Source organism: Strix uralensis, chromosome 24, assembly GCF_047716275.1.
Source record: "Strix uralensis isolate ZFMK-TIS-50842 chromosome 24, bStrUra1, whole genome shotgun sequence".
Lineage (NCBI taxonomy): Eukaryota > Metazoa > Chordata > Aves > Strigiformes > Strigidae > Strix > Strix uralensis.
The window spans coordinates 4394717-4420068 of record NC_133995.1 but is presented as its reverse complement, the minus strand read 5'-3'; the positions used below and the strand labels follow the sequence as shown (position 1 = coordinate 4420068).

At 50.4% G+C, this 25352-nt stretch overlaps 1 protein-coding gene across 3 annotated transcripts; it reads left to right on the top strand.

Moving 5' to 3' along the window:
• The first annotated feature begins 451 nt into the window (after positions 1-451).
• Positions 452-18612, top strand: KCNA3 (potassium voltage-gated channel subfamily A member 3). Of its 3 annotated transcripts, none has more exons than XM_074893673.1 (3): positions 452-3940; positions 12489-12611; positions 13183-18612. In XM_074893673.1, the coding sequence occupies exon 1, from the start codon at positions 568-570 to the stop codon at positions 2323-2325; it is 1758 nt and encodes a 585-aa protein (XP_074749774.1). In that variant the 5' UTR covers positions 452-567; the 3' UTR covers positions 2326-3940; positions 12489-12611; positions 13183-18612. The 3 variants fall into 3 exon arrangements, with proteins under 3 accessions (XP_074749774.1, XP_074749773.1, XP_074749772.1); XM_074893672.1 differs by having other exon boundaries at positions 12489-13312; positions 13630-18612; XM_074893671.1 differs by having other exon boundaries at positions 12489-18612.
• The last annotated feature ends 6740 nt before the right edge of the window (positions 18613-25352 follow it).

Sequence of the window (25352 nt, the reverse complement as noted above, 5' to 3'; positions counted from 1 at the left end):
ACAACTGTTGGCGGCTCCGGCTGCCGCTGCTGCTTTCCATTACCCACAGCCCTGCCGCGGCTTGAGACGGTGACTTGAAACAAACAGGCAAACCCCAAAATTAATAATAAAAATTACATTTCACCTTCTCGGGGGAAGGATAGAAAAACTCTTTCTAGGCAGCGGTTCTGTCAGGGAAAAAAACCTCTCCCTGCTTGCAACCCTCTGAGCATCAAAGGATGCTCCCCGGGAGGGGACCGAAGCCCCTGGGGATGGGGGGGGTACCCCGGGCCCCCCCCCGGGGAGGGGCAGGGGAAGGGATGCCCGCAGCTCGCTGGGGGCTGCGGGGCAGGGCCGGGGGTGCTGGTGGGTGTCTCCGGGAGCGGTGACTGAGCGAGGCGGTGCCAGAGCTGGGGGCGGATTTTTTGAGAAGAGCCTCAGCTCTTCAGAGCAGCGGCAGCCGCTGGAGGAGTTGGGCGGCTGTTTCTCCCTCTCCGCCCGGAGGAGGAGGAAGAGGAGGAAGAAGAGGCTTCGGCTGCCGCCTCTCCGGTCCTCCCCACCCCCTTTCCCCTTCCGCCCCACACCTTTATGGACGAGCGCCGGAGCTTGCTCTACTCTCCGGCTGCCTCCTCCGCCAGCCGGCATCCGCGGGGCGGCTCGACCAGCAGCCACCACAACCTGGGCTACACCGAGCAGTTGCCCCCCGCCGCCCCCCAGCCGGTCCCCGACCAAGAGGAGGAAGAGGGTGAAGAAGGGGAGGAAGGCAGCATGACGGTGGTGGGGGGCGGCGGTGGCGGAGACCCTTTGCTGGAAGAGCCACAGCATCCTCATCCTTTGCTCGGAGGAGACCGCTACGATCACCCCCCGACTCCGGCCGCCGTCCCCACCGGCCAGCCCGCGGGCGGTGGGGAGCACGAGTGCTGCGAGCGGGTGGTGATCAACATCTCGGGGTTGCGGTTTGAGACCCAGCTGAAGACGCTCTCGCAGTTCCCCGAGACGCTGCTGGGGGACCCACGTAAGAGGATGCGCTACTTCGACCCCCTCCGCAACGAGTATTTTTTCGACCGCAACCGGCCCAGCTTCGATGCCATCCTCTACTACTACCAGTCGGGTGGGCGCATCCGGAGACCCGTCAACGTCCCCATCGATATCTTCTCCGAGGAGATCCGCTTCTACCAGCTAGGGGAGGAGGCCATGGAGAAGTTTCGGGAGGATGAGGGATTCATTCGGGAGGAGCAGCGGCCGCTTCCTGACAAAGAGTTTCAGCGTCAAGTGTGGCTCCTCTTCGAGTACCCTGAGAGCTCTGGGCCGGCCCGAGGCATCGCCATCGTCTCTGTCCTGGTCATCCTTATCTCTATTGTCATCTTCTGTCTGGAGACCCTGCCTGAATTCAGGGATGACCACGACTATGAGGGAACTGGGGGGACCTTCGGGACGGGCAGTGGCCCTCTCCCACCTGATGTCTTCACCAACTCCTCGTCCTCGTCTGCTTCCATGGTGTCGTCCTTCACTGACCCTTTCTTTGTGGTCGAGACTTTGTGCATCATCTGGTTCTCCTTCGAGCTGCTGGTCCGCTTCTTTGCCTGCCCCAGCAAGGCCACCTTCTCCAAGAACATCATGAACATCATTGACATTGTGGCCATCATTCCCTACTTCATCACGCTGGGCACCGAGCTGGCTGAGAGGCAAGGCAACGGCCAGCAAGCCATGTCCTTAGCCATCCTCAGAGTCATCCGTCTGGTCAGGGTCTTCCGTATCTTCAAGCTCTCCCGGCACTCCAAGGGGCTGCAGATCCTGGGGCAGACCCTGAAGGCCAGCATGCGGGAGCTGGGCTTGCTCATCTTCTTCCTCTTCATCGGCGTCATCCTCTTCTCCAGCGCCGTCTACTTCGCAGAAGCCGATGACCCCAGTTCAGGTTTCAGTAGCATCCCCGATGCCTTCTGGTGGGCGGTGGTGACCATGACCACAGTGGGCTACGGGGACATGCACCCCATCACCATTGGGGGCAAGATTGTGGGGTCCCTCTGTGCCATTGCAGGGGTGCTAACCATCGCTCTCCCCGTGCCTGTGATAGTCTCCAATTTCAACTATTTCTACCACCGGGAGACAGAAGGTGAGGAGCAAGCCCAATACATGCACGTCGGGAGCTGCCAGCACCTCTCGTCCAGTGAGGAGATGAGGAAGGCTCGCAGCAATTCCACCCTCAGCAAGTCCGAGTACATGGTGATCGAGGAAGGGGGAATCAACCACAGTGCATTCAAACAGGCTGCCTTTAAGACAGGCAACTGCACAACCACAAACAATCCCAACTGTGTGAACATCAAAAAGATCTTTACGGATGTTTAAAAAACCAAAACCAAACAAACAGCAACAAAATCTGAGGATGCGGTAAAAAAATAATAACAATAATAATGCAAAGTGACTGTGTACTCGGTATTGTGTGGAACATGCACCATCGTCGGTCTGTGTGTGCCCTCGTTTTTATACGTTTATTTTTTTAGATCCTTCCTTTCTAAAGATCCAAAAAAAGGATTTAAAATTCTCCGAAGAAGAGGACAGCTAAAGGGTGAAGAGAAGGAAGATGAAGACAAAACACACTCACTGTCGAAACAGGTGTTTGTTCTGCAACGTGTTGCAGGGCTGCTTTTGTTTTCCTGGTTTTGGGGACCTCTTGCTTTGCTCCCGAATTTTTCCCCCCCTTCCCTAAAGGCAGCGTGTAGCCGATTTCCCTTCCATCACATAAGCTCACTTGTTGGATTAACAAACCCGGATTGGGTGGGGAGATGGGGAAAACATGTTGCAGAGCGTACTGGAAGGGGGTTGGGAGGAAACAACCATTTAATTTTGCAGAGAGTCTCTGTTACCACATTGTTAAATGATGCTTAATATTGAAATGTGTGGTGTGCCATTACGGGCACAGCACAGATTCCCTTTTCTCCCCCGTTAGATCGTTTATAAAATTCTAATCTGGTCAGAGACCGTGTGCAATCGGTGCTGATTTAAATAGAAAAAAATCCCAACCGACCCTCGTTTTCTATTCTGAATTTTCTTTCCCTGTAACCCTACGACATTATTTTATCTAATGTCAAATCTGTGGCTGTGCAGCGGGTCTGTGTGCGGGGAGGAGGGAGGCGAAAGGCAAAATGGAACAGTTTCAGGAGCCAGCGGAGCACCGGGAGCGATGCCGGTGTGGACCAGGGGATGCAGGATCCGTGATGGGCTCCTCGCCGTGGCTGTGCAGCCTCAAACCCACCCAGCTGGAGACAAAGGGATATTTCCTCCTTTTTTTTTTTTTTGCAATGCGTTTGCGAGAGATGCAGCCGCTTATGGCAAGAAGATTAAAGTGGCGAACACGCCTTCCAGCGGAAGTCACTAATTCAGACTGGAGTGATGCAGTTGCCATGGCGACCCTGGTTTCCTGGGAAACCCCCAAAGGTTGTCATGGCATCCCTTCTCCCATCCCCATCGGTCCTCGCTCTTCCCACAAAAAACCTTTTCCAGATGGTTCCAGCCCTGTCATCCCGCAGGACACCTTGGCTCTGCCGCGCTCTGTGACCCCATCCTGGCACCCCCTTCCTGGGCCACATTCCCCCGTGGCTCCCCCTGTGCCGAATAAAGCACCCGTAGGCAATAAGCACACCACAAACCCACCTCTCCTTCGCAGAGGAGCTCACACCTTGGCAGTGCAATTTGGGGATGGAGTCTCATCCTGCAAAGCCGAGAACGAGCCCGTGCTCCCCCTGCGCCACACGAAATCCGGCGCTTTCCCCAAACCCGGTGTGAAATGGCGCTGAGCAGCAAGTGGGAAAGGTCGGCTGAGAAACCCCGGCAGCTTTTTGAAACAAGAGGGACACGTCTATAAAGAGCAGGATTGAAAAGTAACCAAAACCCCGCCGGGGAAAACACACCGGCTTCGTCTTTACGTGTGCACCAGGGGCCACGGGACATCTGATGGGATCAGGTGAGCTTTGCACGGGGTAGAGTTTAATAGCATCATAAAGTTGCTTTTTTGGTACAAACCTCATCTTTTTCCACTGCTTCGTTTTCTTTATTTTTACCCTGCTGCTCTTGGGTATTTTTGTGCACGTTGGGTGAAGTGGGATAGCATCCTAGAGCTCCTGCTTATATTTGCTGTTCACTTTGCTTTTTAGTGCTATGCAAAGGAGGAAAACCCTGCTGCTTTTTTGCAGCTGGATTTCCTCAGTTCAGTGCTAAAAAGGTTATTTGCAGCGGTTTCATGCTTTGGTCCGACCTCTGCCATCAAAGCAGGCTGAAGGCAGGGCCTGGCTGCTCAGCCTCAAGCGCCTTGGCTCCAGCTCTGCTCTCTTTTGCTGGGTTTTGGGTTAAATAAACCCAGATTCCTTCGAGGTAGTGTACTGCACGGGGATGCTGTTAAATGCCTCCTATGACAAAGAGAGATTTGACCCCAACCTCTGCGAGTCTCACCTTTCCCAAGCGTGTGGGAAGGGGGATTTGTCCTGAGAGATGCCGGCCATGCCGAAATCGGAGTTTAGCTAGGATTTAACCAGACTTAAAAGGATCAGGACACTTTGTAACACTCTCCCTTAGCCCCAGTTAATAAAACCCTTATAACCAAAAAAACCAGCAGAGCAGCTTCTTGGCTGATGGTATGTGCCAGCTTTATTGGAGCTACCGTAGTTTCCACCAGCGGAGGCTCTAACAAAGGATCTTTATTAGGGAGATGCTCTGGAGCATTGAGGGAGGTAACAAACCTGGGATCCCTTGGCCAGGATAACTGTGATCCCTTGTCTGGGATAACTGGGAACACCCCAATGTGCCTTTTCCCCAGGCTGCCAGCGGGATGAAACGTCATTTCTGCCTACGAGCTCTCACTTTTTATTGTTATTAAAGCTTTTCCGCACACCTATTCCTAAAAGGAGGATTTGAGTTTAAAAGCAGGGGAAACAGTCCCACTCGGGAGAGTTTGCAGAGAAGTTTTGTGTCTGCGTTTTCCCAGTGGCAGCTGCGCAGGGTACGGAAACCACATGTTCTCCTGGAAATGGCACAATGCAATTTTCGCTTTCTCTGCCGAAATAAGCAGAAACCTTGCAGGTTGATAGTTTGCTTTCCTGACTACTCCTTGCCTTGTTTTGTCAGGGCAGAATAATTTCAAATGGATTTTATTGACAGTAAAAGACACTCTATGGGAGTGATGGCAAGGAAACCACTTCATCCACTGGAGTTTTGCTCCAGTACCGAATGGTATCGCGGAAAAATGTGAAATCACTGCTGCTCGGTCTTTAAGATACACCCAAAAAATTGGAAGTGGAAAAATGAAGATACCTTTTCAATGCTCTGCCCCATTTCTGTCTGCCTCTTCCCTCTGTGCTGTCTCGTTAGGTACCGTTCAGCAAGATAAATACTTTCTGTTATTGCATGGTCTGACGGCTTCTCTTAAACTGGCTGCCGCATGCGTTGTGCCAGGAATTGGAGAGATCGCTGAGAGATTGCTCTCTTTGCAGCCAGCTGCTTATTTAACTTACTTTTCTCTCTTGCAATGTGCCTCCTATTAGGACTTAGGACTGTTTTAACAGTCACTGGGGAGTTAAAGATGAGCCTCAGCCTTTGCAGCGTGTTGGACTCGACTGTTTCTAATGTGCTTAGAAGGGGCAGCATTAGGAGATTAGTATTAGCAGAGCTGCCTGCCTGCTGTCTGGCAGCCTGCTGCAGAGCCTTCCCAAAGCAAGGCGAAGGGCTTGCCTAGACTCAGCTTATTACATTAAATGGGAGGAAAGTGCATTACTGAAAGCTGCTGGCTGACATTTAAGCTCGCACTGAAAGCAAGCAGGGGAAAGGCTGTGTCCCTAGGTAGTCCCCGGCGTGGGCTCCCCAGCTTGTCTGCATGTGCGGCGTGGCAGGGATTCTCTCCGAAATGTCCTCCTCCTCCCCTGTCCTTCGTACTGTCATCTGAGAGACAAAGTGACACAGCTGGCACCAAAGGATGGGAGCAAGGACGGGAGCAGGCAGCTCCTGCCCGGGGGATGCAGCCCTGGGAGGCCGTAGCTGCCTCCCCAGATGCTTTATGTGTTTGATTTATATAGGGCCACTAAGTGATAAGGAGCCTGGTACAGCCTTCTACCTCCTTCCCCAGGCTCCCTTCCCTTTCCCTCCGCTTGTATTCTAGGACCTTCCCCTGTTTCAGCCCTGGATGCCACCTTGAAACACACCCTTGATACAGGGTGATGGGGGGGGCTGTGCAGCAACCCTAACCCTGGCCCCTCCACTTGGTACTTTGACACCATCACCTTTTCCTCCTGCTTATTTGCCCTTTTTTTGTGTGTGTTTTCAGGCCTGAACTCTTCTAGAAAGGTTCTGTTGTTCTCCAGCACAATAGATGCCCTTCAGGTGCTTGGGGTGGCCAGAGGAGCAGAGCAGTATCCATCCCACCCCACGTGTGGACACAAACAAGGGCTGGAGATATCTCTTTCCTCCAGGAGGGTTAAATTTCTTTCCGGGCAATTGTTCCTACTCCATCACTTGACAAAAGAAGTTTTTGTTTTTAATGCCCAGTTTATGGCCAGTTGAGCAGAGGCAAAGGGCAGACAAGCAGCTTCCCCAGCAGAAGGGAAGGAGCCAGCCAGAGCTCGTCGGCTGTGGAGGGGTGTCTCATGGCAGGGCTGTAGCACAGGGAAAGGGTCTCTTGCAGCAGTTGGTGTGTACAGAGAGCATTCTGCATGAAATCTGTTTAATTGTGTAGTTTGGAGCCCTCTTCCTGCAAGCTTTTAAAATATGCATATCTTGTTGAGAGCACATGGAGGCTCCCATCGCAGCCTGATGGAACGCAGGGCTTTTTTTTTTTTTTTCCATTTTTAAATCAAGTGATCTCTGAGTAGGCTGCAAACCTGTGAGTGCAAACAGACAAATAGGATTTGAATGCGACTCATTTTGCCCTTCGGTCTCGATTGCCTCATGTACCAGGAAGGAGAGCTCAGAGAACCAGCATCCTCATGCAAAGGCAGTGGTACGGGCGATGGGTGTGGGGAAACAGGGACTTTCAGGACATTATAGGATGCTGTGGGCAGGGAAATATCCTATAAATTGACTCTTTCACTGCTGAGGAGCCAGTACTGCTCTTCTGAACCCTTCCCTGCTATGGGTCTGCACCCACAGTCTGACCAGGGTTCTTGGCTCGACTTTGGGGGGTGTTGTATAGCTGGAGGATGCGTTAAGGACAGGATGCTGCTGCCTTTCCCCGTTGCCTCGAGTGCTGTTTACATGGCAGAGGCCGCAGTACCACAGCACCCACTGGGTCCAGGAGAGCCCTATGATGGGTGCTGCGCTGTGGGTGCTGTGCTGTGGGTGCTGGGTGGTGTGAGCCCTCTCCCAGGGCCAGCGGTGGGAGTCAGGCATTGAGCAGGGAGGGCTGGAGCGATGCGCTTCTCCAGCAGGAGGGTTTCCTTGGAAACAGCTGCAGGACTGTGGCCATCACTGCTTTGACAGGGACATTTTGGGGAGGTTTCAGGGTGGGTACCCCGAGGTGCCTCGTCCCAGCTGGGAATCACTTCTCTGGCAGTGGGAGAGGTTTTTTGGCTTCATTTTGGGGGTGGTGATGTAGGGTTTTCTTAGGGCAGAAATAGGACTGGCATGAGGAGGGGGGGTACAGCCCTGATGTAGGGCAGAGCCACCCCATGGTGGGGGGCTCGTTCGCTGCTGGGGGGAGCCCTTCAGAGCCACCCCAGCCCCATCTCCGCAGCATCTGGCTCTTGCCCCAGCCGAAGCTCTCCTGGCTCTGCTGTGGTTGAGTCCGGGACACAATCGAGACCTTTTACTCCTGAACTTGGCTTCTTGAACAGAAAAATGAGTAATGGTGTCTCTGTCAAAGCGATATTCATCCCACCTGACGGGACGCATGTTTGCTGCTTTGTGCTGGGAAGGCGCCAGGGCTCCTGCTTTTTGTCACTGGCAAAACCGAATCCCATTTTTTGCTCATGAGAACCATCCTCTGTGCGGGAGAGGGATGTGTGTGGGCTCCCACGCTGCCCTTGTGGCTGGAGCACTTTTATCCCTGCTACTGGCAAAACTCAGCCACAAATGCTCAGAGAAAATCCCCTGTAAGCCCACATGCGATTTTCCTTCCATAATTAAGGTGCTGGTTTATGAGACCCTCAAGTTTTAGGGTCCATCTGTGTCTCATCACTGCCCAGAGCCTGAATTTTCAGTGCTGAGGATGCTCTGCAGCAGGGCAGGGAAACCTTGCAGGAACCTCCCCGCAGGGCACCGTCACTTTTCTCCTTCTTATGAACTAGGACATGCTCAAGTCAATTAAAACCTGTCTCCTATCTCATTCAGCTTATCACTCGAGTTAGGAGTAGCTAAAATACTTCCTGATCACTGGTCTTCCCCGACTCGTAACGGGAATAGTCTTCGCCTAACTGCGCTGCACACTAATATTAAGACCTGTGGCTCAACGATGCAGACGGCAGCACGCGCTGCTGGGTTTGTTTAAGAATGATTCATTTCCTTAAGACTTGTAATTCAGATGCTTTTCTGAGCGTGTTTAAGCTCTGTCATGTCTGTTGCTTTTCTACAGTTGTTGCACTTCATTTTTAGCATCTTTAAGACATACCGGGTGGGAAGACTTGGTTTGGATGCGTGGCTCGCACGATTCGATTAGCGAGGGGCTGTCTCTGCTCTTGCTGGCAAGGATGCAGAGTGCAATCAGTTTTATTTTGATGCTGACCAGTACCAGCTGCTTTGCTTTGCTTCCTCCAAAGCACCGTCGTGGATAGATACAGAAAATCCTTTGGGGTTGTGTCACGGTTTGATCGGCAGTGGAAGCAGCGAGGGCTCAGCCCCTGCGGGGGCAGCGGGGCTGCCGGCGGCAGGGTGCGGGCTCGGGGTCTTGCTCTCACGGGAAGCTAAAGGTTGCAACGGAGCACGGGCAGGCTGAACACACGCTTTGCAAAGTGGTTTTTGTGTTTGCACAGAGATGTGTTTGCCGTTCGCCTTGGTTGCCATAAAGGAGCTGAGTGCGGCGCAGGGTGCTGGGTGATGCTGTGCTGCTCGGGGGAGTTTTGATTGGTTGTCCATGAAAATGGGTGTCCCTGCACCCCGGACCTGGAGGGTGGGAGCACTGCGGTGTTTGTTGGGTGTTTGCCGTTGGCCTGCTGGGTGCCTTTGGGCAGATCAGCTCCTCTGGGCCTCAGTTTCCCCATCTGCAAATGACACAGAGCAGCTTCCTTAAATGTTTGCAGTGAAACACGCTGTGGAAGGAAGAGGAAGTTTTGAAACTCAGAGCAATAAGTAAAGAATTTTTATGTAAAGGCTTTATGGAGTTCAGCTTTCTTGAAGCTTGCAGAGCCTGCAGACCCTCCCCCCATACCCCGTTAACTGTGGTTATTTCCCCCAGCTGGAGGGAAGCCCAGGGTTTCCCCCAACTTCCCGGGGACGCCAGCTCTGCCCTACAGCTCCCCTTCCCATAACCATCCTCCTTTCCCGTGATTTCTTCACTCTGCATCTTTGCACTTGCTTTTTCATCTTTATGGCCCATTTGTCCTGAAATCTTTGTGCATTTAGAGTCAAAATCGCTCTTCTCCCTCCTCACTGATCTCTGCTTGGAGCTGCCACTGTGGGTCCGTAACAATTCAACCCTCAAGCTGTTGCAGCAGGTCAAAAACGGGACATAAGGAGTTTGGGCTTAAAATGAACCTGCCTGCTGCAAATCTGAGCTTGCAGGAGGGATGTGAAGGGAGTTTGCTGTGAGTCGGGTGTAGCGTTGCAGGCTAAAAGGGTTTTCTACCTTTGCATGTACATGGGTGGGTGCTGGCACCCGGTGCTTGTGCTTTACCCGTCAGGTGCCTGAATGATATTCTGCACTTCAGAAGCCTCCAAATTAAAGGAAGAAATCTTTCTGCAGCATCTGAAACAAGCCTGGGCTCTTCTCTCCTGGGTCTGGAAAGCTTTCAGCAAGGTCTCTCCCATCCTGGTTGCAAAATGCTTTAAGAAAGCAAAACAGGCACAGGGAGATGCAAACCAGTGAACACGACCTGGGTTCAGCTGGTTTTCTGACTTGTGGTATCTCCTGGGAATTTGGCTTTATTGCTCCGTTTTCTTAACCAAGCCGTCATGCAGCTCCCTTAGAGGAGAGCATTACACAAGCACTTACCTTTATCAGCCAAACGCGGAACTCTGTACGAAGAGGTGTCAAGTTAATACGATAAGATCTGTTTTCCCTAACGCTGCGTTCATTATCATCAATTATATCTTCCTCTTTAATTCTGTATTAAGACTCTCAGCCATTCCAGCATATTGTTTGGGATCAGTGACAGATGGCCAGACCCAGCATTCTGCAGGTCACTTTGTTTATCCCTTAAAAAACTGGCCCAACAGGAGCTATTTTCCAGTCCTCTGGATTTTCACCAGGTCCAGGGCTCAAGAGATACTCAATACTTGCAGTCTCATGAGCTGCTTCGCCAGCTCCGAATGCTTGGATACAAGTTATTTGGCTCAGCCTGTTTAAAAACAGCTAATTTTTGTGACTGCTGTTTAATATCCCCTATTTCTTTTGGAGTGGAGAGGATTTCATCACCCCCGTATGATGGGAAGACATCTGGATCCCTTCAGGAGCTAGAGCAGCAGTATCTCCTGAATGCTCCTGACTCCTCACTCCCACTGCTGTTCTTGCTGAATTTGGTGAAATAACGCCATCGTTAGCCTGAGGATTTGGGGGTTTTCTACAAGGGCAAAGATACAACCTAAAAAGGCACCAGGGTACCCCAGAGCACTGGATTATTTGTCCAGTTTGAGGAAAATTGTTATTTATCACTTAATCTGCAGAGCCCCAACTCTGCCTTCCCCTTCTCAGCCAAACCAACGGTATCTCCCGAGCTGTGCCAGGCTGAAGGTGTTGTTTGGGTTTTATTTGTGTAATACTCCAGCGATGCTTGCGGATCCCGGCAGTTTGACTATTGCTTTGCAAAAAAGCAGGAGCCCTTCTCCTGCTGACAGGTGGGAGGGGGGTATAATCCCCCTCAGCAAGCCCAGTCCAATAAAGCATAAACCCCAGTTAACTTTAAGCCCATGAATAGTCCTTCTGGCTCTTCAAGATAAGCCGGTGCTTGAATAACCGGATGGTTTGAGACCCTTGCAAGGAGCACTAAGCCCCTCTGGTAGCTTATTTTCCCCCCCGAGTGCTGTGCTGCCTTGCAAGGGGATCTTTGCTCCTTGCAGGAGATCCCACCTCTCCTTTCTCTGCCTGCTTTTAGCATCCCTGCAGCATCATCCCTGCAACATCCAACATCATCCCTGCAACATCCAGAGAGCGGGTCTCACCCTCCTCGGTGCGTGGATCCTACCCCGTCTTGCATATCTCCATCCTGACTATTTTTGGGGAAAATAGGCTCATTTTTGGGGAAGAGCTGGGACCAGGCAGGTCCCGGTGCATTAAGCTGGGCTCTGAACCATGAATACAGATCTTTCCTACCCTTGTCTCATCACCGGCTGCTAATGAAGCATCCGGCTCACATAATCTGATTTGGTGGTAGCGCTCATCTTATTAGTGTGCACCACACACTGGTTTTAATATAGTTAATGAAGCTCGCTATAGGAAGCTTTATAAATTCCCACTTGAAAAATCACTGCAAAAGGGCCAGGATTGGGGTGTGTGACTCCCACTGGCTAACGCAGGGCTTAAACCTCGGGGAATTTGGCCGTGCCACATCCACAGGCGGGCGCAGAGCCCGGGATACGGCGTGGCAGGAGGTGGGATGCTCCAGTTGCTGCGGTGAACTAAAGGCAGAGCGTATGATTTCTGAAAATGAGAGGGATATAAGCAGTTGCTTGAAGTTTTTAAGAATTTCAGTGTCTTAAAGACATCTCACGGTATTAAAATATGAGTCAGGATGAGTCCCTTCATGCTGTGGAGTTATTCGGCTTCAAAGCCAGTTGCAATACCAGCTGGGTTCATGCACTCCAGAGGCTTGGCAGCTCTGGCATGGCAGAGTTTGGGGGATTTTTTTTTGCCCTTTGCTAGACATCTCCATCCCCGCATCAAAACAGGGTCTCAGGTTTGAGCTCTGTGGGCAGAAATGACTCCACGGTCTGAGATCTGGGCATGGGATCAGCCCCGGCTCCTGCGTCCCCTGTATCAGATTTAGAACCAGTTGCTTAATATCATGTGAATCATGTTGGGTTGGAACAAACCCAGCTTGATTAAGAGAAAAACTTGATGAGGAAAACCCACTTTGTGCTAATTATTCTGGATTTGTAAATTGCCACTAATGTGAGATAATAGTTAATAACCAGAATATATTTAATGAATCTTTTTTCTATCTTTAGCTCGCTTTAGCCTGTGTTGCATTTAGTCTGTTAAACTACTTTAATTAGCAATTTTTCCTTTTATTTTTATGGGGAATAGGGATGTGAAACTGTCAGAGGGGACTAATGTGCAACACCTCTTCCACTTTGCCTTGAAAAAAAAAAAAAATAATCTGTTGCTTGTTTTCCAAACCAGGCTGTGCATAAAAGCGGTTCTTTGCTCTGCCCAACAGATAACAGAAGAAGTTTCAAAATTAAGACCTTCAGGACTGTGTTGAGAAATAAAACGTCTCCAAGGAAATGACAAATGACACGGACACGATGACTGATGCTGCTGTGGACCTGACCGACGGAGGGTCTGTCCTTCCCAGTTAAACCCATTTCATATTTCATATATATATATATATGAAATATTTGCCACGTTATCTGTGTTTCCTAACAAGTGCATTATGTAGAAGGGAATATCTTTGCAGCTGGAAGATTATCTTCAAATCATGTGCAATATAATGAGACTGAACAAAGCCAGGAAAAAGGAGGAGGGGAGGTAGAAATCATTTGGAAATTATTTCAGTCTTCTTTTTATATTAAAAAAAAAAACAAACTCTTGAAAGATTAAGCAACCAGAAAGGAAACATTAAGCAGAGCTGCTAATAAGCAGTCCAAGTGTTTTGCTCGGGGTGGGAGGGAGATGGGGGAGATTTGGTTGCTCTCACTGTTCCCTGTCGAAGGCCACGGGCTGTTTTTGATGCTCGGATGTGAATAATTTCTGTTCCATTTTTCTGACTTTCATGTAAATGCTCTTTATAAGTAGGTATGTGCTGTACCAAAGGCTGTGATTTATTTTAAGTCCTTATTAAGAAAGTAACATCTCTACCGATGCTGAGGAAAATGGTGTCGAATAGTCAACAAGTTGTGCCTTGCTTTCAGGATCACTCCATGAAAAACTAAGGAAAAATAGAATTTCCAGGGGCGGAAGAGATATAAAAACCCAATCCTGGCTGGTCGTGCCCCTGCTTCAATTCATGAGAGCCCATGTGACCTTCTCTGCTGTTCCACGGTACTTCAGTCCCGAGGAAATATTATAGTATTGTCTTGCTAATACTATAATAAATGGGAAGTCCATCCCTCCTTTGCCCATTGCTGTTTCATTTTGCAGGCTGAGGGGTTTTTTTTGTGGCAGGTTAAGAACTGTGGGTTGCCCTCGCTGGGCTGCAAAGCTGTTAAAAGTGGGGTTTCTATAACCTCGCTGCATTTCCTAGGACCGTATGGGTAAATGTTATCCCAGTGCAATGGGATAAATGGTCTGCAAAGGGGTAGATGCAAACGGCAAAGGGGTTGATGGTCTCTCCTTCTGGCTTCCCCCCCTCGCCGCAGCCTCATCCACCTCCGCATGCTGCCTCCATCCCAGCTTGGAGACTAAAACCCACCCAGCACATACTCTGTTGGAGGAGCAAGACAAAACTCGCAACAGCATTGGATTTCTGAGGGAAAATAATGTTGGTGAGACTCAGGCGAGCATGGGAACCTCTGTGTCTGCATGGCAATAATTCACTGGGGATGGTTCAGGGAATGTTAATTTGGACTGGACCAAACAAAGTGAGCTGGAGCTTACTCTGAAGCTCAAGGGGAGGTAACGGGACAAAATCATTAGGCACGTGAAGTAGATTCTTGAATTTTTCTTTTTTGATTGCTTTGGGTCCATGTCCAAGGACAAGCCTTGAGGTCCCCACCAGGTACTTGGAAAGTGGAGCAAGGACCACTCTGCCTGGAGGGCAGCACCAAAACCCGGATCCTTCACTGAGCAGAGCTATTTACCTGCTTTTCAAACCAGATCCCGGGCAGGAGATGGGGAAAATCCACAGGAGATAAATGTGGGATGCTTCAAGGCACAACCCAAGTGAGGACGCACTTAAAAATAAACACCCTACCTAGAAAAAAGGCTCTGAAATGGGAAAACTTGGGGGAATATTCGTGGCAAAGCAACTGGCTATCTGCACCACGTGTCTCTCCTTGCAGCAGAGCTTTGAAGACGAATGAAACCCAAGTGAGTTTCTGAGCCATCGTTCGGGGCTGGGATCACTCTGGACCTGTCTGTAGTTCAGCAGAAGTCGTCCTCCTTTCTGGCTGTCTAAGCCCCACATGCAAACTTCAGCCAAAATTAAGACTGAGAAATTCCCTTAACAGTGGGGAAGTGGTGTGGTTCTTAACAGACTGCGTCGACTTTGGTGAGGTCACGTTTATTTTGTTTGGTTTTTAAACACTGATAATTTCTTGGCTTGAATTCCTCTGTCATGGCATATACATCGTTGGTGATAGAGACCTTGTTCATGGGAGCAGGGCTTGGGAGTCCCAAAGACAGAAATCTCTGGGGCTCTGTATAGGTGCAGGCTGGGGAGAATGGGCTGAGATGGCAAGAAAAAAAAACAAAAGTGAAAAAACTAGCAGTTTTAGTCAAAGCTGCATCGCTCACCTTGGGGGATGAAAAGCAAATACGGATCTGACCCTTAGTGGGACGTTGCTCCTTGGGCTTGTTTGTGTTTATTCCCAGCATGGAAGAAACCCTGGGGCCACTGGAGCTGTGGATAAATGGATTAGAAAGGGCTGATGCTGCTGATGCCTGGTTTTATCACAGCTTTTGAGGTGCAGAGGGAGGTGGGTTGGGGACCAGGACTGCTGGAAGAGCCCGAGGAGCTGGTCCCTGAGCCCACGGAGATGAACTGGGAGTGAGGCTGGACAGAGGGATGCTGGGGAGTCATGGAGGCGAAGCACCCTGCGGTGTGAAATCAATCCAGTGTGAAAGCCGCCTGAGCAAATTAAAGCTAATTGGAGCGGTGGCTCTCATTAACTTTGTGTTTGGCCATGCCCTGCCCTGGGGCAGCCCACAAGGATGGGGAGAGGGAGCTCCTCCATGGGATCCTCCAGCAAATTGCTCTGCGGGCAAAGCCTCGGGGATCAGGCTGTAACCGTGGCACTGCCACGGGCTTGCAAAGCTTTTTGCGTTGTGGCCAGCTGTGTCTTAACGTGGCACAGCCAAAACTCACCTCCCAGGCATCCATCCCCTGTCTCCTGCAGAGGTGAGCTGTGTCTCCCCAGGCTGTCTCATCCTGCAGAACCCCAGCACCAAAATTAATTAATGCTCAGACCATAAGAAGTCTGAGACCTTAAAAAGACCTTAAGAAGACCCTTTAAAAAAGATCATTAAAAGTCCCCAGTGTTTGGGGAGTGAGGGCTGAGCCTCTTTCCATCACTGGGAACCCCAAATAAACGAGCAGCGATCTCTTCCCCATTGCCAGGGATGGAGCTGCCAACAGCCTGGGGGAGATGGAGCTCAGCTTTTTTGGGGAGATCTCACCTCCAAAACCACTAAGGAGCTGCAAAATACGCAGTGTGATGGGCTAGTAGTGTGCTTTTCTACCACGCTGATGGTTTTGAGCAAAGCACCCACTGAAGGTCTGTTCCAGCATCCCCTGGGTAACGGCACATTAACAGGAGGATAATTGATTTTCTGGATGGTAACACAGACCTGGATCTTGGGAAGCCCTGGTCCCAAAGGTGTTAAATTTAGTTTCTTTTGGAACATGATCTAGTAGCCCTTAAAATGGGGGATAGAATGTATCAGTACTAAAGTTATTTTTATTTTTCACAGGTGTTTCGGAGAGCTTTTTTATGGCATGTGTATATGTAACATAATTATACCTCGTCTGTTTTCAATAGCCACTTTGTTAAAGCGTCTCTCTGTTACGGTCCTAAGTGCGTGTTTTGATGAGCAAAGTGATGAGAAAACCCAGATCCCCTCACCCGTTTGGGTTGGTGGGTCCCAGCAGCAGAAACGCCCCATTCCCAGAGCAGAGCTCAGCCCGTGGCCACTGACCGCTCTGCTCCTCCCGGCCAGCACCAAACTCACCCCACGGCCATCTCACACCGATGACAATCTTGCCAAATTTCAACCTCTTCTGAATATTGTACATACTGGCGTTGACGACGTTGCTCCTTGCTGTTGGGTTTCTTTTGCTTGGTCGCCGAGCCAGCTAATTGTTAATGTGCTTTTTCAAAATAATTGAGAGTTTGGTAGTCTTTAACTGTCAGTCTGGTGTATTAATCTGTGTTGCCACGACTCTGACTCTTGTGCGTTTTAAAGATAACCATCGTATCAGGACAGCCACGTTGAAATGTCATTTGGAGCAGAGGGCTGGATTTGGCAAGGGAAGACAAATTAAAAATGTATCCAGTCAATTAAAAAAACGAAAAAGGGAACGATTTAATGATGGCTGACATCAAGAGAAGATCCAAAAAATAGCGTGCATTGATTCCCATAATCATCCAAAGGCAGACTGCTCATCTTTATTCATAGCCCTTCAAAGCCGTGCGCTGAGATGCCGAGAGCATCTCTGAGACGCCGCGCGTTAGACGTGCTCTTTAGACGCTGAACACGTAGACGTTTCTCCTCTGCACCCAGCACAGCTGCTGCCTCCAGCAAATGCTGCACGCCATCCCTTCCCCCTTTTAATTTTAGGGTGCAATTAAAGTGATGAGAGCTCTGCTGTTGGGTCCATCCTGGTGGATAGGCAGGAAAATCAGATTGAGGGAGCTGGGCTGGTGTAGGGTTCAGTAAAACCACTTGTTTTAAGAAGAAGTTTTAAGATTTTTCAAGAAGACAGCAAAATTAGAAAGCAAAATGTCTCAGAAAGTGTTTAAGGGCACTAACAGAGGCTCCGTGGACACAGCACACGGGATGGGGCTCAGCAGCATGGCTGGAGAAGGCTCTCAGAGACAAACGTATGAGATGCTGTGAGGCTGCTTTGCTTGCCCCACTAAATTTGGGGGAGAAGTCAGGATTCCTGCGGTCCCATCCTGGCCTCCAGCCTCTTTCTACAGGTGCTGTCAAAACCCTGCAATATTAACATCTCAGAAACCAGCCTTTGAGCACCCCGGAGGCTTTAATTAATGCACACACTTGGATGTTTTCTGAGACGGATGTTTAAATGCTACTGGATCCTTTTAAAATTAAGGAATTTGTGGGATAACATTCTTCTCCGCTAAAATCTCTGGGAGCCAGCATGCTCCCCACTCTCTTGCTTTTCTTTCCGTTGCACAGAGTCAGCTAGAAAGTTGTCCCTCTAAGCTGAGATTAAAGCCAAATAGCAGCCCTGGGTGAATTAAATTACACATCTCTATAATCCCCATATTTTCAACCACCAGCCTCTGATACAGGTAAATCACATTTCTTTTTCGCGTTTTTTCTGCTTCCTCCAAGATGACATCATCAGTGCATCTTTAAAGGGAATGGTCTGAGGTACCGCTGGCCCCGACTGGTGGTTTCCATAACGCACCATCTCTGACCGTTGCAAGGCCAGGCTGATGCTGTGTTTTAAATGCATCACTCCTATTCCTGAGGATGATTTCGGAGCAGGACAATTTATCTGGCGATACACAAGTCATCGATAGAGCTGGACTTGCAAGACAAATGGTGTTAAGGAGAAATGTAGCCGGGAAATTGTAAACCAGTGCCTGAAACAGGGCAGTTTTAATGAAAAACGATGTGTTTGCTGCCATGTCCCTTCTGCTGCCATTAGTATATTGGAAATGGGACTTGGTTATTCAAATTGCTCAGGTCTTGCAGGAAAATCACCTTCACTGCTGAAGGTTAGATATTCCCACAGCTGAATTTAGCATCTTTCAAGGAGAACGGACTCTTAATTCATCACCTGAGCTCTCAAAACATTGCAAATGGGGGACATTGCATCAACCATCGACCTCCAACACAGGAGCAGCTCATGTTTCTTAATTTTCCGTTTACTATGCAATTTATTTTCACGGTATCTTCCTGGGACTGAGATGGCTGGATATAATTTTGACTTTGCTTTCCCTCATTCGCATTCCCAGCTGGGTAATGCTGAAATGTTTCCATGACTGTCTCAACTGGAACACACATTGGGTATATTTGAAAAGTGAAATATTGCCTTGTCAAATTCAGCGCATCAGGCTGAAAAACTAAATCCTGACTAATTAGGTGCCACAGAAATGATGCAATTTTGGACTGGAGATGTAAAGCGCAGTCTTGTTACTCTGAGTTCGTTTTAAACTCTGGTTTTGCCAGTGAGCTGTGTTGCAATTGTTTAAACTTGTTCTTTTGATACCAGTCTGATGCTAAAACAAGCCACTGCATCCCGTCGTCCTGGTGACCTCCACTGCGGTGTGGGCCTTGTGTTCAGTTACCGGTAAAAAAAGTGATTTTTTTTTTTTCGGTTGCGTGATTTTTTTACCTGATGTTGAATTTATTTTTTTAATGTTTTTTTTCATTAGAACTTGAAACTGTTATTTCATACACAAAGTTCAATAAAATGGCTGAAACACGCAGCGCATGGTGGTTTGAAACTGAAATAGGGCAGAGGGGAGATGTTGGGGGTGCAAGGATGAGGTTTAAGATGCATCCCCTGGATGAACTCATTTTTTAGGATGAAATAATCTGAAATTCAATGCCATTCTCAGGAGTACAATTTACTTCATTAGAGAAATAAAAACTTGGGGTAAAAGCTGCACATTTCCAGCATCCCAACCAGCTGTCTGGAGAGCTGCCCTCTCTTTATGGACTGAAGAAGCTCCAGGCAAACTCTTCAAGTTTTGATGATGTGTCACAAAAAAAGATGTCACGGGCGATGCTTTGGCAAAGCAAATGCAAGTGCAGGTGCCTGCTCCGGCGCTGACCCGCTCGTCCCGACCGCGGGTGGGGATCTTGAGAAATGAGGTTTGAAGCTCGTTTGAAAACCTTGCCCTTGGCTTTGTACCACGTGTTTGAGCTTCACCCAAAAGCGAGCGTGGCCAAATAATGTCAGAGCTTTTTTTTTAGGCTACCAGTTGTCATAAAAATATTGAATAACAAGAATGGAAAAAGAAGTTAGAATTTTACAAACCATGTTTAATCAGCAGCAGCTGTGACCGGTCTCACTCCCACAACCCTTGAGGAGAGGATTTCCAAGAGCAGCTGAAAACTGGAAACTTTTCTGGTTCCTTTTGCTTTTAAATCACCTGTTTCTGGTATTTGCAGATTTAATTTAAAAAGCAAGATGCACATTCCTGCTTTGAGAAAAAGAGCTGGAGACTGTGAAGTGAGCAGAGCCATGGCTGAGATTTGGGATGAGCCACCTGAGCCTGGTGAAGGGCAGGGAAGGTTGGGTCTGGTTCAGGACCTGAATCACTCAGAGGGGACCCCTAAGTGATAAATTATTAGGGAAGGTGCTAAAATGGCTTGAATAGCAAATACAAGTGCTGCTGTGCTGTGTCCCGTGGCCGGAGGGCCCAGGCTCCTGCAATGGGGATTTTATTTTAGTGGTCGCTGAGCCAGGAGCATGGACTATTATCCCAAGTGACTTGGGTATTTTTGCAAATCCATTCCTAGGACTGAAATCCAGGCAGAAATCCTGTAAGAGATTCCAAGTGTTGAGCTGGGGGGCTCAGGGCTGGCAGCAGAGCAGCAGCCAAACGTGCCTGCAGCCACCCCGGACAGGATCAAACTGGGGAATTCAGGGCTGATGCAGAACCTCAAATTCTTGAATTTTACAAAGCATCTTGTTTGACCCTGTTGGCCTCAAGAAGACTGGTAGGGTCAAACAAGTTCCTAGAAAAGCAGCGTTGAGTGCTGGGACTGGTTTGTGTGGTTTTGTCTCTCTTTGCTCTCTAGGTTTGCTGGGAGCATCACGTCTGCTGGGGAGGATGAGCTGGGTGGTGGGCAGAGCCGTGATGAGCAAAATCCCTTTGCATCAGCTACAGCACAATTATTTCCAACTAGTCTCAGAGTGGCTGTACTGGATGGGACCGAACTAGATGCCAGAGAGTGTTGGTGTCAGGGTCTCTGGTTCAGGGGTGCTCAGAGCCAGAGCGGTGAGTTTTAGCAGCTCTTGGTGCTTCTCTCTTTGCCGTGACCTTGATTTCTGTATCAGCTCCCCTCAGGGTTGTGGTGCCTCCAGCTGCAGGTTTCGGTTGACGTGTGGTTAACTGGGGAGGCACTTAAGCATCCATGAAAAACAGGATGTTGCAAGGTTTGAGATGCAGAGGATGGTGTGAATGGCATCAGCCCAAACCAGCCCAAGAGGAAGGACGGGCGCAGGGGCTGTGTCTGGCACATGCCACCTGGGTTTGCTTGAAGAGCAGCAGAAGACACCTTCCACAGCACCACCGACGCGTGGAGGGCAATGTTCCCATACCCAACCCATTGCCAGGAACGAGGGGAGCCTTGATTTAAGGCACATGCCCAGACCTCATGGGTTTTGCAGGGTTTCCAGCCCATACCTGGGGGCATGGAGAAGATGTGGCACCAGAGAGCTGCGGAGGGGCTGGACGTGGTCAGTGCCAACAGCTCATCTCCCCCAAGGTGGATTTCATTTACCAACTTGTTGGCTTTTGGAGGGAGGAGCTGGGAGGGGCGCAGCGGCTGCGGGATGTACGTCAGCCCGGGGGTGGCACGGTGTGACAACAGGATGGATGTCTCATACTTCATCTCTGGAGGTTATAAACGGCAGTGGGGAAATGCCACCGTGGCAGTAACACAGTGTTGGGTGTTTGGAGCTGCGCATGGAGCAAGCACTGGTGCTGCCTGCATTTGTGACATATAAATTCATCTTAAAATAAGGGCCTGGAGGAGCCCGGCTGCTGAAGAGCTGGATTTTGCTGTCCTTTTGACTCACCTCCTCACCTGAGCGTGGGCATCCCCACGTGAGGACTGCGTGGCTATGGCAGCCTCTAGCAGCACGGCTCTGCACTCCAACACGTGTGTGCAATAAATCTTTCGCTTGCTGACTTGAAATTTGCTGCTTGGAAATTTCCCTGGGTGCCATTTCCTTCTTGCGTTATGAAGAAATATTGATTAATCATTTCCTACTCACCATCTCACCACCAGGCAGGATTTTAATGACCTGTGTCATATCCCTCTCTCCAAGACAGAGCATCCAGCTCTTCCAACTGTGACTTTTCCAGGATGCTGCAGAGGGGCTCTTCCAGCTCAGAGCCAGGCTCCCGCTGGGTATTTCCTCTCTCCCCAAGCTATGCCTTGCTAAGGAGGCCTCATATTAGATACTTCACTTTCTTTCAAACAGATGTTGGTGCCTGAAAGGATTTTCCTTTCTATTCCAACCACTGAGGCATGACATCCTTTTGCAAGGGTTGTTGGCCATCCCTCTGCCATCATATTTACCCATGGGATGGCTAAGCTTCTCGTTTCCCCCATGGAAATCTCCTTTACTTAACACCACCTGGTCCTGGCCACTTGCTATTATTCATTTTATTAATATACTCTTGAATTTCTTCCATCAGGGCTTCAGTTTTAGGACCTCACCATGCTCATCTGCAGCACCAATACTGAGGATTTAGGCAGCATTTCTGCCCTGTCTGTATTTGTGAAGGGTGGAAGCAGACTTCACCTCCTGCTCTTCCAGGTAGATGTTAGTGTGAGTTGCGTCTTGATTTATCCATCGGCATGAATGAGACGTGCGCCAGCGAGCACAGATCAGGTGAAGATACCAACAAATGAACGTTATTTTGGGGGTGGCAGATGCTTGACTCGGCAAAGTGGGGAATGACAGAGGGGACTGTGATCTCCTTGTCTGTCCCAGGCGGTGACCACCACCACGTGTGACTTTCTTGGCTCCATTTGAGCAACTGGTGTTCATCCCAGTATGGGGCCCAACAGGAGCCCTTGTGCACACAGCTCCTGAGCTTCAGGTCAGGGCTACGTGGGGCTCTGTCCCCTCTGTGACTGCAGGAAAGGAAATGTTCCCCCAACTCCACGGGGTCATGGAATCACAGAGGGTGCTGCAAGGACAGTCATTCCCAAGGACCCAGCCTGTGGGGCACTGAGGGTTTTGGATGCTCCCAGGACCTTCCTGCAGAACAGAAGCATTTCCTTTATACCCCAGCATTTCCACACCCCCAGGGGAATTAAGCACAAATTAAGGGATCTGATCTGAACAGGGACTGAAGCTGCTCTTGCCCCTGCAGAGTCACCAGCCATGCGGGTGGTGCCGCAGCTCCCATGGGTGCTTGGTGACGGCGGCAGCCCCAGTGGGTGCTGCTTGTCTGGGAAAGCGTGAGTTGAGAGTGAAAGGTGGGGAGGGGGAGAAGGGGAAGCCGAGGCTAAAAATAGCTATTTTTGAACGAAACGGATGAAAACCTCTTTGAAGAAGTGAGGGGAGAAGGGGAGGGTTTCCATGGAAACGGGGAAGTCTGTCTCTTCCCAAAAGAGGGGGTGGGAGATGAAGAAATAGTAAATATGGCAAAGAAATGACAGGAAAGAGGATGCTGTGAGTCAGTGGCGTTCCCCATGGATCAAGGGGAGGGGGCTGTGGGGTCCACACCTGCCTGGATCCTGCGGGAGTAGATGGGGCTCTGACACTGCCTGCCCATGTAGCCTTGGGCATGTCCCCTTGTGTCCTCCCCGGTGTCACCTGCAGCCCTGCGGCTGCCATCCACCCGAGTCACCAGTAAGAACAGTGAGCCCGGAGCTGCTGTGGACATGCTTGAGGGGCCAGGTCATTGTCACCACGATGGGGCATCTCCAGATGCTCCCGGCAGCTGGACAGCAGCGATAAAATAATGAATTTCCTCCAAACCGTTTGAGAAAGTGGAAAAAATTTTGTTATTTTTCTGCTAGAAATTTTCCACCATGGCACGGCCATTTCAAGGAGAGACCATGCAGGGACTGGAGCTGCACTGCGCAGCAGAGACACGGGGGTCCTGGCTGGAGGGTGAGGTTAGGGACGAAGCTGGGGCGGGCTGGCATGGCATGCAATCTGGCACGGCTTCCAGTCTGGCACAATCCACGATTTGGCACAGCTCCTGACCTGGTGTGGCCCATGGTTTGGCACAGCTCATGATTTGGCACAGCTCACCATCTGGCATGGCCACGGGGCTGGCATGCCCCATAACTTGGCCCAGGCCAGGCTTTGGCCCAGCAGGCTGGGCTCAGCGGCGCTTTGTGCTGTGCCATGCAGTGCCATCTCCTGGCTGACACTGCCACGGTGCCACCGTGCCCACAGTGTCACCGTGCCCAGGCTGCCACCCCAGCCTTGGGAAGATGCTCCCCAGCCCGAGCATCCCCACTGGCTACGTCTCCTCCCTGCAGCGTCTCAGCGTGGGAGGAAGAGAAGAGGCAAATCATCCTCTCGAACCACTTTTCCTCCCAGCTTGTTTACCGGGGAGCGATGAACGTCTGGGGTGATGGGAACATCTCACCCCTTCTCATGGCTCAGATCTGACCTTCAGCAGCTCTTGGCTCCCCCGAAGCACCAGCAGACACTTGGGCTGAGACCCACGGAGTCTAAAAATTGCCTCTGCGGGGCTGCTTGTCCCATTTGTGCTGTGCTGAGAGGTGCTGTCACCCTGGCCATCACCTGCACAGGGAACTAGTTCCAAGACTAGTGACTAAAAGGATTTGTGCCCCATCATGGCAGTGCAGAGAGGACCCTGAGGTCACCTAACTGCTCCCCCAAGGCAAAGGCAATCTGCCTACAGGTGCTGGCCATCTCCACTGGGGGTTTCACCCACCTCCCCTTAGTCTTCTCCTCCCTAAGTTCAACAACCAGAAGGTTTCAACTTTTGTCCCTATTTCCCTGCTTTTGGTGAGCATCATCCTCCACCAAAGCCAGAGGAGGAGGGATACTTTGCTGGGCAGATGGGCACGGTCTGGCTCAGACCTGAAAAAAATGAATCATTGGAGAGAAAATGAGACATTCATCACCTCTCCTCTGTCTCAGGGTCACACGAGCAGTCCTGGCTCGGCAAAGCAGGCATTTGGCTGGTGTCTCAGATAAAGGCACTTCTGGAGCCCTGAAGCAAGTCCCTTTGGAGCAGGAGGACTGTAAGGACAGAGGGACATGGCTGGGTCGCCTCAGTGAGGAGGTGATGGCCCACAGCCAGCCTGCAGGGACGCAGGGGCTCAGCTGATGCCTTGAATAAAACCCCAGCCCTGGAGAGGGTTGGGGGACTTCATCCATGGATGATGTGCAGGCTTGCGAGCTGGCGGCCTTTCTTTCCAGAGCTGAAAGCCCTCGCGCCTGGCTGGAAGGAGGCTATTGATTGCTTTTCCATTCGTTAATTTGGCTTGTCCTGTCCTTTTTGTTTGTGCAAGTGAAATAAAGCGGCTTTGAGAGCCTTTTAACTGGAGTGGCTGGAGCAGCCCAAGCAGGAGGCACCCTCCCAGGACCGATGCTCGCCCTGCGCCAGCCCGGCAGCGGGTCCATTAGCTCTCCTGGAGTGAGCAGCAGCCTGGCATAAAATATTCACAATCATTTCGATGAGCTCCAAAGCCCTCAAGAACTGAAGTTCTTTACTGTGCTTTGTTTGAGCTAAATGACTTTTATTTTCAACAAATGGTGCCCAGCTCCTCTCCAGACCGGCCGTCCAGGCTGGTGGAGCATCTTTGGAGGAAAAGATGTTGCAACTCAGCAGTCTTGACCAAATGAGAATTCAGACTGGTACTCAAAGGAACTATTTTTAAAATAATCAGATATTTTATTATGAAAACCACCTTGGAGAAATACAGAGGGAGAATGTATTTGATGTTAACTTTGCAGACAGGCGATATTTGCAGTTTTCCCTTTGGCCGTGAAGTGCCTTCCCAGGGACCAGGAGATTGTCCCATGGACCAGGAGCCCTGCCCAGCTCCTGCAGAGCCCAGCATCACTTTTTGCTCTGCTCCTCCTTTCTCACCCTGGGCAAAGCCCCAAACCTTCCCCCACCTCCCCAGGTTGGGGGAGATGCTCTGACCTATCTCACCACGATATTTTGGGATTCACCAGCAGCATCTGCTGTGGAAGGGCAAAGTCTGCTCCGCAGGTCAGTGTCATTTTGTTCCCTGGCTGCCGTCATTTTTAGATGCCGTGCCACCGCATCGGGGTCACCGACATCTCTCGGCATTCCCTCCTCTTGCTCACGCACCGAGGCGTGGGTGCTGGGGGGCCGGGAGCTCGATCCTCTGACGTAGGCAGCAGTGGGAGGTCGGATGCTTTCCCCGGAGGGTGACTCACAGCCCCGGGAACTCGCTTTCACAGCTCCTTGAATGACACAGGGCCCAGTTATGTCAACCCATTTCAGCTGACAAGCCGTGG

What these genes read in the sequence shown, in the direction of transcription:
- KCNA3 (XM_074893673.1), top strand. Translation starts at nt 568, where the DNA reads ATGGACGAGCGCCGGAGCTTGCTCTACTCTCCGGCTGCCTCCTCCGCC.